Here is a 14,153-nt window from a genome sequence, read left to right as displayed (position 1 = left end):
TTTGAAGATGCATCAACCTTGAAATTAAAAAAGTACAGGCATTCCTTTAGCTGTTATGGATGTTAAGTCTAAAAACAACTAACCACCAGAGATTATGGGAGCTGCAGTTCAAACATCTGAAAGGCACCTGCTTATTTTTCCCAATTCAGATGGGTGAATCTCACTTAATCATAAGAATGGAGGATGGAGATGCACTTTCCCCAAACAATTGGGAATAATTTTGTTTGTGGCCTTATCGCTGGATGCCTAAGTGGTATCTGTAGCCTTAAATACCGGTGTTTTTTTTTAAGCTTTGGATTTGAGCCAATTGTAGCCATACTTTAGAAAACCAAATCTTCCCATAATTATGTATGATTTTATCACATCCCAATTAAATAATCCCAATGAATCATTTGTGGACCTGCCTTTCTAGAAAATTCAAATTATTTAAAATAAGATGCCTTGTTATTAAGCAGGTGTGTTGGTTTCACCACTTTCAGTTCAGCACTTAAACATCTCCACTAGTTACTAATTTGTTTATAATCGTAGGTTAGAGTTATTTTAAACTTCAAAGTCTTAAAAAGTATGTAAACAGACAGCATTTGAAGCTCCTACATGAACCTACCCATGCATAATTAGCTACAGAATCCCAGCTCCAAGTTCCCTCCCTTTTTTAAAATATATTTTTATTAGAATTTTTCACTACAGTAAAAATGAACAGAAAATAGGAAGAAAAAAAGAATACAGGAATGAGAAAAAAAAGAAAACATACAATTATGCCTTCCACTCTTTTCTCTATCAAGTAATTATCATCTTAACCTTTTCCCCATCTCTTTGTGCCTTTTTAGTTCCCAAATCCCAAAATCATCAACTCAATCTTTTCTTCTTTCAACAAAAAGTCCATATAAGGTTTCTGAACAACAGAAGTAGAAATCCAGCCACTCTTCTGCTTCTTGAATGTTTTTTTTTAGAAGAGAACCCTGAATGCTGCATATTTTTATCTGGAAGGGCAACAGTTTTCCCTTTTTTTCTTGACACTGTGGTCTAAAAGGTGTATAGCCGGATAAATATATGTTCTCAATCTTCCAGAATCCAATCAAGACATTTTTAATTTTAACAAAACTAAGTGATAATGATAAATGAAACAATAGCAGTGAAAAAGTAAACTGAATTCTACCTAGATAACTCACCCTAACTCAGCCCAAAAAAGAGGTTAAGTGGGACTGATACATTACAGTATCCCTGGTTCAATTTTGAGATGACAGACCCATTTTATCCCTATGGGAGAGAGGGGAAACTACAGAAGAACTAGCTTATATGATTTAGCAAAGTTCATATAAGTACTATAATAGCACTGCTATCAATTGTAGCTGATCTATAATTCAGATATTAGAAGAACAGAAATTAGACAAAGTAGAAATGAATCTGTGTGATTTGATCTGTCAGTATACCATAAGCATTAGTAGCAACAGAAATCAGATACTTTCCAGCCATATGTTATATAATAATCAACACCTACAAACTCGCGTTAGGATTTCCAGTTTAGTTTAAGAAATGTACATATATGTTTAAATATTTTGTTTTTACATTTAATGTTTCACATATTTTTTAAATATGTAAACAGCTAGGAGTAAGGCATAGATTACAGTGGTTTAAAGATACCTCAAATATGTACCCAAAGGATCAGAGCAGATAACTTGAAAAGCCTACATAGTACAACTACAGAATAGAACATGCTTGAAAGTACAGTGGCTCCATTATTCTAAAAGCTAAGAGAGAAGCTTGATTTACTTAGTAAGTTACCTAAAGCAAGCTTTCTCAAAAGGAATTCACTATTCTGGGACATCTGATAAAAGATATTGCATCATGATTTTTTTTTTTCTTATTGATCACCATGACTGTTTGAAATTACGAACTATGATTCACCACCTGTTGTGAAGCTAATGTGTATTTATGGTATTGTACTCCAAACCACACAGATTGCAGATATTCATTCATCTTAGATATGGAATCCATGTCTTCACAATAGATAGTTGCATGTTCTGACTCTTGTTCAGATTACTGTATAGAGAATTGGAGCGTCTTTTGAAAGAAAGGAGAAGCTGATGGACCAAGACAGGTTATTTAACAGTGGAATTTAACATTTCCCTACAGCCTCAGAATTAACCTAGTGGCATTTCTGGGAAAAAGGAAATCCAATTAAAGGGGAAGCAGGGAGAACATTTGTTTTTAGAATTTTATTTCTGTAGAAACAGGTAAACATTATGCCATGAATCTGCAATTAGACTTCACGTTTATTTTGATGTGTATGTGCTAATTAAATTGTTATTCTTTCTTGTGTTTATGTCTTTGTACAAATTGGAGAATAACTTATAATTCCCAGTTATATAATTACAATTGTGTTCATGAATCTATCTTTACGGACTTTAAGTCAGTTTTTTTCTTAATAATAAGCTGGATCTATAGACCCAGAGGGCTTCTAGAAGAGGTTTGAGACATTCCAATTTTGACCAGTTGCCTCAGACATGCTGCTATACCTCCCTTTTTATATCAGCTAAAATAGAAGTTACCATTATAGATTTATCAGTGGATGCATTTGTTTTGACTTGCACATCTTACATTAATAAGGAAAAAAAAAAAAACCTCTGTATACGACAGCCTTAAAGCTACTGATACCATTTCATAAATACAGTTTTAAGCAGGTCCTTTCTACAGAACTGAGGTATATAATATTAGCAGTCTGAATAGGATGAAATCCATGTTATAATAGCCAGTCTGGAATATAGTTTATGTATAGATTACATCCTCCTCATACAGAAACATGTCAATCAAAGTAATAATAGATTTCTGAAACCTGTACTACCAAGGGAACACAGAAATGTTCCTCAAGGCTCTATCCTGAACATGTTCAGAACCTTCAACTTGGAGTCAGATGAATCTGCCAGAAATTAGTGCCTTTTTGGCTGTGGCACCTGCCTTCTGGAACGATTTCCCCCCCAATATGTGGTTGGCCCCAAACCTTCTGGCCATTAGAAAGGCAGTGAAAACCTGGTTCTTTCCTTGGATATTTAAGCCAGGATGTTTGGAATTCCTATCCAGAGGTGTATAATAAATTTGAATCCCTGATCACCAATTAATATCTGATCTTTGTTTTTAGCTGGTATTGTTTGTTTTTATATGTTTGGTTTATCGTATCGTGCCAGAGTTGCACCATTTGAGTTTGGCAGCCATATAATTGCTCCAAATAAATAAATAAATAATCTCAAGTCACTTAATTCTACTAATCATAAGCACTAAAAAGGTTACCTACTAATTTTCTATGCAAGAAGCTTAGAAAGCAAATCCTATAACTGAAGAAGTCATTAAGTAACAAAGCTCAAAAACCTTTAATAGTATCAAGGAAATATTTAGGGCACAAATATGCAACCATGTGCATTTTTTATGCCACATTTCCTATTCTGCAGCTTCCATCAATTTAAATCAATATGAGCTATTTCCAGGTAAAGGACTGGAGTGGAGAAGTGAAAAATGAGTATGGTATGTAAAGGAACTTACTAAGCAAAAAAATTTGACCAAGTGAAAACCGAAATTCTATTCACTTGGCAGAACTCAACTTAGAGGACATATCTTATACCATAAAAGCATTGCTCTCTCCATCTCTTTAATCCCGCAACTTTGAGAGCCAAAGAGGAAAATTCTGGACCATAGTCTAATCCTTAAGAATCCAAGGATTTCTTCATCATTTGCCTGGGGGCAAGAGAAGCCTTAAAAGATTTTAAGATTTCAAAGATAATAGTTTCCCATCACAACATATTCCTATATCTACCTAATGGAAATACAGGCTGCAGAGTCTGGAGACTTCTCAATTTACTTTAGAAACATCCAAGAACTGTAATTTATTGATCTTCGAATAAAAATCTGAAAAGTCCATTGTCATTTTACCCTCCCGAAATCAACATATTTGATTGATAAAAAGAAAGTTCTGTTCATTTTAGGGCTACCAGATCTGGGCCACAAAAACCCAGACAAGTATTAAATAGCGGGAAAGAGTTGATTTTCTTTGCTGACATCTAGCAGTCATCAGAATTTTTGCACTCTAGGTTTGACAACCTAGTTATACTATTTTAAAAAAATATGTGAGTATTCTAACTTGGCATTCAAAAGCAACTTATGTTTTTAAAAATGTAAACAAAACAGTAATCCCATATTTAAATAAGTATGCTTCTTATTTAAACAAGTCCACTTCTATTCTAGGAAAAAAAGCAGCCAGGGTAGGACCCCATTCTGTTTTTCTGCTGAAAATTGTTCTTTCTAGGTGCCTTTTCACCTTTGAAAACGCTGCTTAAAGCAAAAAGGCACTTTCAAAGTAAACAATAAATGGGAAACAGAATTCTTCAGAAAAACAAACAAACAAAGCAGTTAAGACCAGGAATACCACCCAAATCCAAGCTCTAAAGATTTTTTCCCCTCCCAATCCATTCTTTTTCACAGTGAAGTTAATGACACATTTTTAAAAATTAGGTAGCCCTGGTCAGACCATATTTTACAATGAATTCTTAAGTGAACAGAAACTGACACAACTTCTATAGTGTACAAATTGTACAATGGCGACATTTGTCTGCAAATTTAAATGCACACTATTCATCAGCTACTGTTTACAGATTCAAAATTTTTAAAAAACAATGAAAATATTGCAAGTGCAAAAGTTTGGACACCCTTTCAGCCAATACTTTGTAACAGCTTCTTTAGCAGAAATAACAGCTTCCAAATGTTTCCTCTAACCAACTAAAAATCTTCCTGTTTTTGTTTTTGGAATGTTTTCCCATTCTTCCTTGGAAAACTCTTCTAACTCAGAAACATTCTTAGGTCTCCTTGTATATATTGCATGTTCGAGATAACCCCACAGATTTTCAACAGTAATTCAGGTCTGGAGACTTGAAGGCCATCCCAAAATCTTTAACTTTCTTTAATGTAAGTACTTCATGGTTGATTTGAAAATAAGTTTTGAATTGCTATTTTGCTGAAAAATCTAATATCCAACTGTCCTACTCTACTCTGCATTTGTCACTGTAAAAGGGACATCAAATTGGAGCAAGTTCAGAAGAGGGCTATCATGCTAGTGGGAGAACTAGAAACCAACTCCTATGAGGAATAGTTAAAGAAAATAACTATGTTTAGCCTGTAGAAAGACTGAGGGGAGATATAATTTAAAGGGTTGTCATATAGAGGAGGGACTGGCCTGGTTCTCTGTTGCCCTGAAGGGCAAGACCAGAACCAATGGGTGGAAATGACAGGGAAATATATTCAGGTTAGATGTGAGAAGGAATTTCCTGACAGAGCTGTCAATCAACAGAAGAGGTTGCCTCATGAAGTGTTAGGTTTCTCTTCACTGGAGATCTTTAAACAGAGGCTGGATAGCCATATATCTGAAATCCTTTAGCAGATCTTACACCAAGCAGGGTGTTAGACTAGATGACTACCAATCCCATGATCCTATGATTGTAACAATTCCAGGATACATCTGTTACACTGCTGATATTCTCCAAATGTATTCCATGATTTGATCCTGCTGAGTGGCGTTCAGTTCAGCTAAGGCTAACTGTCCTAGGTTTTTTAGACTAATATTTCTTTAATGTTCATTAAACTGCATTCAATGGAGCATGTAGTTTGTTCACTGTAACTGTCCGCACACTAGCATTTTATATACTCCCTCAATTCTTATTTTTATTTTGCATAAATAAAAAAATTAACACTGGCAGCCCTCAAAAGCCTCTCTGCACTGCCAAATCTTTGCAGTGAAATTACTAAGAACTGATAGTATCGTTTTTGGTGTTTAGAGCAAGGAAACACATAAAAACTATACTAAACTCTAATATTTGCCTAATGTAGTTTAAAAAACACAAAAGCCAGCTGTGCTGGTAAGTGTGATATGACCCCACCAATTTGGTGTCATTGCCCCAACAACTGCAGACTCTGGCCACTCCGAAAACATAAAGTACAGTGATGGCCCTCAAAAGAAGGCCCACCCCTGCTAACCCTGTTATAGTGTTCAAGGACCACACCCAGGGAGTAATGGCTTCAAAACACTCCATTTACAGCTTCTCCTAGGGAGGTGGATTATGTTTGTGGGTAAGGCTTCTGGGGGCAAGGCATTAGCCCTCTACTAACCTCATCTCAATTCTAAAGTGGGCCTGGGGAGTGATTTGGTCCATAGATTATATACTGTTACACCCACAATTTAAATGCTTTTTGTAAGCAGCCCACATGCCTTTTGCACTGCAGAATACTGGCTAGCCAATCAACATTATACATTATCTTGAATAATCAAACATAAATGTACAAGTAGTCCTTGTTTAACAACCATTTAGCAACTGCCTCATTTAACAACCATTCACAGTTACAACAGCGATGAAAAAGTAACTTTATGACCAATCCTTGCATTTACAACCTTTGCAGGTCTGTGAAGCAAAGGAAAGCTGAAGTAAGATCATAAGCACAGTAGTGGTTTCACTTAGCAACCATTTTGCTTAACAACCAAGTTGCCAGTCCCAATTGTGGTCACTAAACGAGGACTACCTTGTGCATTTTAGATCTGTCTAGTACTTTCTTCAGAACCTATCTGAAAGCACATGTTCTCCCTCTTCTTTAAAAAAAATAGACTTTTCCATAGCCACACCTAGGAATAAATATTTTCTGAAACAAAAGCAGGGGAGAATGTTTTAAAATGTGGCACATTCTAGGAATTTGAAATATTTTTCCAGACCAGATATTGTCACGTGTCTTTTTGTTCTAAAACTTCTCTATCCATGTCTCTCCTGAACAGTAAAATGGTCATAACAATCTAATGAGACTGATTTTCTGTGCAGAGGTCCAGTTCCCATAAACACATTGCTTTCATAAAAGTACATTCTCTCCTGGGCTCCCCATTTCTTGTGAAGATGTATGTTATGGAGCAAAATAACACTCAGGTAGCAAGTCCTAAGTAAGCATTAAACCCTGAAAGCTGACAGCAAGTTGTGCTCTCCCCAAAACTGAACATCTAGTAACAAAGCACAGGCTCTAGGTGCTGATCTCCGAATGGTAAGAGCCCATCACCAAAAACCTTACAGAACCAATTAGATTCATAAGTAATGTTAAAACAGAGTTACCCAGAAACCACTATACTGTCAACCAGTGGTTTTCAAACTTGGCAACTTTAAGATGCTGGCTGGGGAATTCTGTGAGTTGAGATCCACACATCTTAAAGTTGCCAAGTCTGAAAAACACTGATATAGACTATCCACAGCAATCATATTTGCCATGTGAAGTGTAGAGCACTTTTAACAGAAACCTAAGCAAGGGCCACATATACCGTGAACTCTTCTAGAAAGTGCTGGCAAAGCTAAAAATGTTGGTTGCAGAATCAGTAAAGTGGGCTTATAATTACACAACATAATAATGAGCATTCTGCTTCTTCCAGCCAATGTATAACCAAAACCATCCCAATGTGGAAAAAAGTCTTATAAAGGAAACAATATTATAGGTAGTCCTTGGGTTACAACGGCAATTGGGACCGGAATTTCCATCGCTAAGTGATGTAGTCGTAAAGTGCAAAGTCATGTGATTGCATCACTTAGCAACAGCAATCCCGGCAGTCCCTGTTGCCATCATTAAATGACAACCATGCAGGTAATTCAGCGAGGACCTCACATGACTGTGATGTGGGAAGAGGCACTGAAACCGTGTCTCAGGCAAGCGACGGTGGGCGAAAGCTATGGACAGGTGGGTGACTGCTGCGGGTACGCACTAGGGAGTACAGGTGCCGCAGGCAGTCACTATGAAAGGCAGGTGCTGTGGGCGGGTGCTACAGAGATGAGCAGACAGGGGGCTGCCACAAGCAGGCGTTATGGAGTTCGAGATCCCCATGCTGCCTGGGGGCTCCTCAGGAGAGAAAGTGGCAGGAGCAGGAGCGACTTGCGACCTCCTGCTGGCTTCCCCATTCACTTTGCTTGTGGGAAGCCAGCAGGGAAGGTCACAAGTGGCAACCACGTGACCGTGGGAATGCTGCAACCATAATTGCAAGCCAGTTGCCAAGTGACCGAATCGTGATCACGTGACCATAGGGACACTGCAACGGTCACAACTTCAAGGAAAGGTTGTAAGTCCCCCTCGTTCAGTGCCATCGTAACTTTGAGTGGTCGCTGAAAAAGCGGACGTAACCCAAGGACTACCTGTATAGAATTCTTGGCACCAAGTAAAAAGTTTCCCAATCTCAGCAATTTATAAAACAAACAAATATAACATGATACTTGTTTTCAAAAATTATTTTTATTTTCTACTCCTTTTCAGGTACTTTATTTAAGTACTTTGACTTTGAAAGCACTTCTCAAGTACAAATTTATATTTCTTTAGCAAACAAAATATTTTCCTCATTCATAGAAATACCTGAAGTTATGTGAATACACATAAAGGGAGTCAGAACTGTGTAAAGGTGAGTCAAATCACTGCAACCAAGAATTTGTTTTTGAGCAAAAGGAAATTCAAATACTAAATAATGTTAAGAAATAATATTTTGATTCATGCTAAAAGTGGGCAGAGAAAATAAACTATACCACCATTTTAAAGGTTGGGCAAAGACTTGGCATTAATTGCCCAAATTGTAACATAGGTTTTTAAATTTATATTAATTCAAATGTCACTGGAAAAAAATAACCTATAAAAATTAGGAACACAGAAGCAGAAGCAACATGTGAATTTAAGATAGGATAACATATAAATGATAACATATAAAGGATAACATATAAACATATAATGTTAGTAGTCCTAATCAGAGGTTTCTCTGTGTGACTGAAGTATTTTTTTTATATGTTCCTTACGTCCAGGCAATTTTGGTGCATACTTTTTCCTGTTTAAACCTGAGGCCTCAGGACCTTATGCAGTCCTTAAAACCTTTGGTGTGTGTCCAAAAGCTGCCACCAAATTATTATATTTAATGTGATAATAGATAGCTATTTTTAACAGACTAATTAGGAGAGAAGATGTACCACCCAGAGTCCCTCCTTTTGGGGGGAGATGGGCAGTGATAAAATTTGATAAATAAATAAATAAATGTCACTGTTCACAAATGTCCATTAAACAGAAAATAGATCATCATGAGTAATTTGCATAATGACATCATTTATGTTGTGGTATCATTCAAATGGCACAAAATATGTCATTTGTATCATGATGTCATAATGCAAACTGGCAGAGATTTGACTCACTGCATGCGGTCCAGGTCTGCTAAAATGTATTTTCACTGTACATACATGAAGAGTAATCATATTAACTAAATTTAATTATTTTAATTACATTTAAATTAAATATCAGATTAAAATAATTGTTCAGGCCATGCCTACAATTTCGGAGTATAGTCTCTGGCATATCACCAAAAGTTGCACATCCCTGTCCTAAGTTCCTTCAATTCATAATTTGACACAATGAGAATGGGACAAGTTGTGAACTGTATAATCCATACTCATCACTGTTATCCAGGAGAAGATGCCTACTTACTTTCTCCCAGAACACTTAGAAGTATTTTGGATAGAGAATATGTGTTCAGCTAGTACAGCACTATTCTATTTATTCCAAATAAGAACATGTTTCTAAGGTCTCAGGCAGAAGCCCTATTTTTCATGGCCCCTTTAACCTGAAGCACAAGACTGCATATAGAACACTCTGTATGCAATATATGCATTTAAGTCATGTCTCCTTTTTGTGCTTCCAGCTGTGCACTACATTACTGAAGCAAAACAATGCCATGTTGTCTGAGAGTTCTATTCCTAAAGCATATAGGGGATCAGATAAGGAAGGCTATAGTAGCCAACAGCTTTTAACAACATCTCTACATAATCATGGAAGTTCCCAAGACTGCTTAGCTTAAACTTGCTCACAAAGCCTTAATTGCTTCTATAAATTCAGGAGAAATACAGATAGCATTGGTATCAATAGAATACCAAAGGCACAAAATAGCTCCTACACCAATATAATAGTAAACATTACAGTCAGCTAAATAATTCTATGAAATAAATGTTATAAAATATTTTGCTAGCTAGTGTTAAAATATCTCACAGATATAAATAGTATGATTAAATTAGGATCATTTGAAACTACACTGTGTGCACAATTATTAGGCAAGCGAGTATTTTGACCATATCATCATTTTTATGCATATTTTCTACCTCCAAGCTGTATAAACCTGAATGCTTATTGGATATAAGCACATCAGGTGATGTGTATTTGTGTAATGAGGGAGGGTGTGGCCTAAGGAGATCAACACCCTATATCAAGGTGTGCATAATTATTAGGCAGCTTCTTTTCCTCAGGCAAAATGGGCCAAAAAAGAGATTTAATTGACTCTGAAAAGTCAAAAATTGTAAAAAGTCTTTCAGAGGGATGCAGCACTCTTGAAATTGCTAAGATATTGGGATGTGACCACAGAACCATCAAACGTTTTGTTGTAAATAGTCGACAGGGTCGCAAGAAACGTGTTGAGAAAAAAAGACGCAAATTAACTGCCAAAGATTTGAGAAGAATCAAACGTGAAGCTACCAGGAAGCCATTATCCTCCAGTGCTGTCATATTCCAGAACTGCAACCTACCTGGAGTGCCCAGAAGTACAAGGTGTTCAGCGCTCAGAGACATGGCCAAGGTAAGGAAGGCTGAAACTCGACCACCACTGAACAAGACACATAAGTTGAAACGGCAAGACTGGGCCAAGAAATATCTGAAGACAGATTTTTCAAAGGTTTTATGGACTGATGAGATGAGAGTGACTCTTGACAGACCAGATGGATGGGCCCGTGGCTGGATCAGTAACGGGCACAGAGCTCCACTTCGACTCAGACGCCAGCAAGGTGGAGGTGGGGTACTGGAATGGGCTGGTATTATTAAAGATGAGCTAGTTGGACCTTTTTGGGTTGAAGATGGACTCAAAATCAACTCCCAAACCTACTGCCAGTTTTTAGAAGACTCTTTCTTCAAGCAGTGGTACAGGAAAAAGTCTGCATCTTTCAAGAAGACCATGATGTTTATGCAGGACAATGCTCCATCGCATGCATCGAAGTACTCCACTGCATGGCTAGCCAGTAAAGGCCTCAAAGATCAAAGAATGGCCCCCTTCCTCACGTGACCTAAACCCTATTGAGAACTTGTGGGCCCTTCTCAAATGGGAGATTTACGGTGAAGGAAAACAGTATACCTCTCTGAACAATGTCTGGGAGGCTGTGGTTGCTGCTGCACAAAAAGTTGATCATCAGCAGATCAAGAAACTGACAGACTCCATGAATGGAAGGCTTATGACTGTTATTGCGAAGAAGGGTGGCTATATTGGTCACTGATTTTTTGTTTGAAATGTCAGAAATGTTAATTTGTAAATTTTGAGTTGTTTGTTTATTATTCTCACTTTAACAGATAAAAATAAACGAGATGGGGGAATTTTCATTTTTCATTTAGCTGCATAATAATTCTGCACACTAATAGTTGCCCAATAATTGTGCACACATAGATATGCTCCTAAGAAAGCCAAAACCTCACTTTTACTTTCTTAAATATTCAGGTTTGAGGTTTATTAACATTTTGGATTGACCGAGAGCACTGTAGTTGTTCAATAATGAAATTCATCCTGAAAAATACAACTTGCCTAATAATTGCGCACGCAGTGTATATCAAAACTAACATTAGTATAATACTGTGATGGAAAGTTGATCCTTCTTCCAGTTCAGATAAACCTGTTAATATACAGTATGTTTGAATCATGCCAGTTTTTTGGTTTTTAATGTAGATGCAGCATCAGGCATAAAAGGGCCTTGACAATCTTCTTGCAAAAGGAATTGTTGAATATGATGAATTTGATGTTATCAGTTCCCCCCACTGCATATTCATGGTATACACAAAACACTGGAAATCATTGTTTTGTTATGTAGAAATTTGCTTAACAAAGCTCTGCCTTAGTTCCAAAGTAGCTTATACTACTAACAGATAAACATACAAAGGCAGCAATGTATCTCTGTGTGTGTGTGTATAAAAATAAATAACCCACTTATTCTCCCATTTGCTGTCATTTATACGAAGCTCATAAAAATGCGTATATATTACTGCAAATCTACAGCACATTTTAATGTTCTTCCCTCTTATATGGACTAGGCCACGAAACAGATCCTTAAATGATGCTGCAATACTAATCCTTCTTTTGGCCATTTTTTTCTACATCAAGTGCAATCAGATGACATCACCTAGAATTGTGATGTAGACCCCAAAATTATGAATAGCCACAAAAATAGAAGCAATGTTAATACAAGAGACAAAAAACTATGCATCTGACAGACTAAAAATGTTAACTCTATTAAGCCATGTTTTAAAAAATGTCTTGCACACTTCATAATTTTGTCTGCCAAAAAATGACAAACTGCCCCCCAAAATTATCTCTGTACCATTTTTATAAAACCCTCCAGTCCCAAGCACTCACAACTACATACTGGTTCTCATATAAACCTATTACTGTTCTTTGTCATTGGATAGACGCACTGAATATTTTTATATGTGTCAATATCACATGCCAAGAAATGCAACTGAACAGATGATGCTATCCAATCCTGTGCTATTCTCTGCGATTTGATGGACCACCTCCAGCTCTCTCCATATTTTCCAATATTGTACGGTTTCTTTTAATTGTTTTAGACTACTCCACTATTATGCAAGGGAGGGGACAAGGACTTCTGGTAAATTATCCATAATCTAGATACTGTTTCTGTCTTCTAAGCCCATTTTGAGATGTTTAGAACTGACATAGATCTAAGAGAGTCCTAGGCAGGAATAAGTAGTAAGTAATTCAGTAATAAGGCCAACTGAATTTGAGGGAGCTTACTTCCAAATAAGGATACACAGCGTTGCCCTGCAATCCTAAATATACAGATACACACCCGTGTTCAAACAATATATTTATTCTTAAGCAAGCAGCCATAGGACTGCACCGCAAGCATACCTTAAATTTTACCTAATCTACATAATAATTCTCAAATTCCCTATCATAAATGATTGGCATCTGGATTTGGGCGGGTGGGGAGCAGAGAAAAATAACTACGGTGTCGCATGCTACACACGTTGGGAGTGTGGGTAACCACACACCTGCCAATTCAGGTCTGAGGTTGCTCTGGGAATCCCCGGTAATTTAAAGCGGACTAATTGTGCATCGGTGACCGACAAGCAAATACACTCGGCGGCACTTCGCCCCTCTACAGGCCGGGTGATCCGCGCCGAGCAGCGCCTTCCCTTTCCTCCGCGGCTACTGTATCTGAGGGGGGCGATAGTGGGCACAACCGAGCGCCCGCCCCGCGCGTACTCACCATCGATATCACCCAGTGTTAGCTCGTCGCCGAGCTCCGTCAGGGTCTCCATAGTCTCCATGCTGCTCAGCTCGCCGCTTTCCATTGCCGGCGAGGCGCGCCCGGCTCAGCTACAGCGAGTCACCTCCTCAGAGGGAGCGGCGACACCCCCGCGCATTAACCCTTTCCCAGGTGGGGATTGCTGCTTTAGCTCGGGCTCTCAAGGCTTACATCCCCAGTCAGCGCCATCTTGCACTAACTTCCGCGAACTCCGCCCATCCACCTGCGAGGAGCCACCGCCGCGCGCGGCTGGTTGTCCATGAGACCAGGTCTCCGCTGACCAATCAGCGGACAGAGCGGCTCATGGTGTGATGGCGCGTCAGCGATCAGCAGCTTTCATTTGGATGCGAGGCAATTCTCTCCCTGCTGGACCGCCCTCTCGGTTTGAATATGCATAAGAAGGCGGGAAGTTTATGTTACGAAATATTAAAGTTTAAATCGAAAACGGGAAGGTGGCATTGATCCCACGTCCACATTCACGGCTAGTTTGGGGCACCGTAGAAACGAACGCGCAAGAAAGAGAGAACATCGTGGACTGTCCTAGAGAAAAATGGCGAAACTCAATGGAAATACCCTTCTTTGGACAATCCAAAATGTTAAGACTGCCATCAAGTTTGATCTTAAGAGAGGTGGGAGCCCTTTGTGAGGAGAGTGTCCAATTAATAGTGAAATCTAAACATCTGCCAGTTTCAGAAAGATCATAAAGAGTCCTGTGGCACCTTTAAAGGCAACCAATTTATTGGAATGGTTTGGTGGATCACAGTCCACTTTAAC

At 38.1% G+C, this 14,153-nt stretch overlaps 1 protein-coding gene across 1 annotated transcript in view; it reads right to left on the bottom strand.

Annotated features, from left to right (window-relative positions):
* SREBF2 (sterol regulatory element binding transcription factor 2) overlaps nucleotides 1-13,673 on the bottom strand; it is a 41,094-nt gene extending 27,421 nt beyond the window's left edge. The window contains exon 1 of the mRNA XM_063308406.1: nucleotides 13,341-13,673. Within this exon, the coding sequence (XP_063164476.1) occupies nucleotides 13,341-13,425 (85 nt within the window). The 5' untranslated portion in view covers nucleotides 13,426-13,673. The remainder of the gene's footprint in view (nucleotides 1-13,340) is intronic.
* Between the last annotated feature and the right edge of the window lie 480 nt (nucleotides 13,674-14,153).

Source organism: Candoia aspera, chromosome 7 (genome assembly GCF_035149785.1).
Source record: "Candoia aspera isolate rCanAsp1 chromosome 7, rCanAsp1.hap2, whole genome shotgun sequence".
In the NCBI taxonomy this organism is placed as follows: Eukaryota; Metazoa; Chordata; class Lepidosauria; order Squamata; family Boidae; genus Candoia; species Candoia aspera.
Note: the sequence above shows the minus strand (reverse complement) of the source record. Positions and strands in the feature narration are given on the sequence as shown.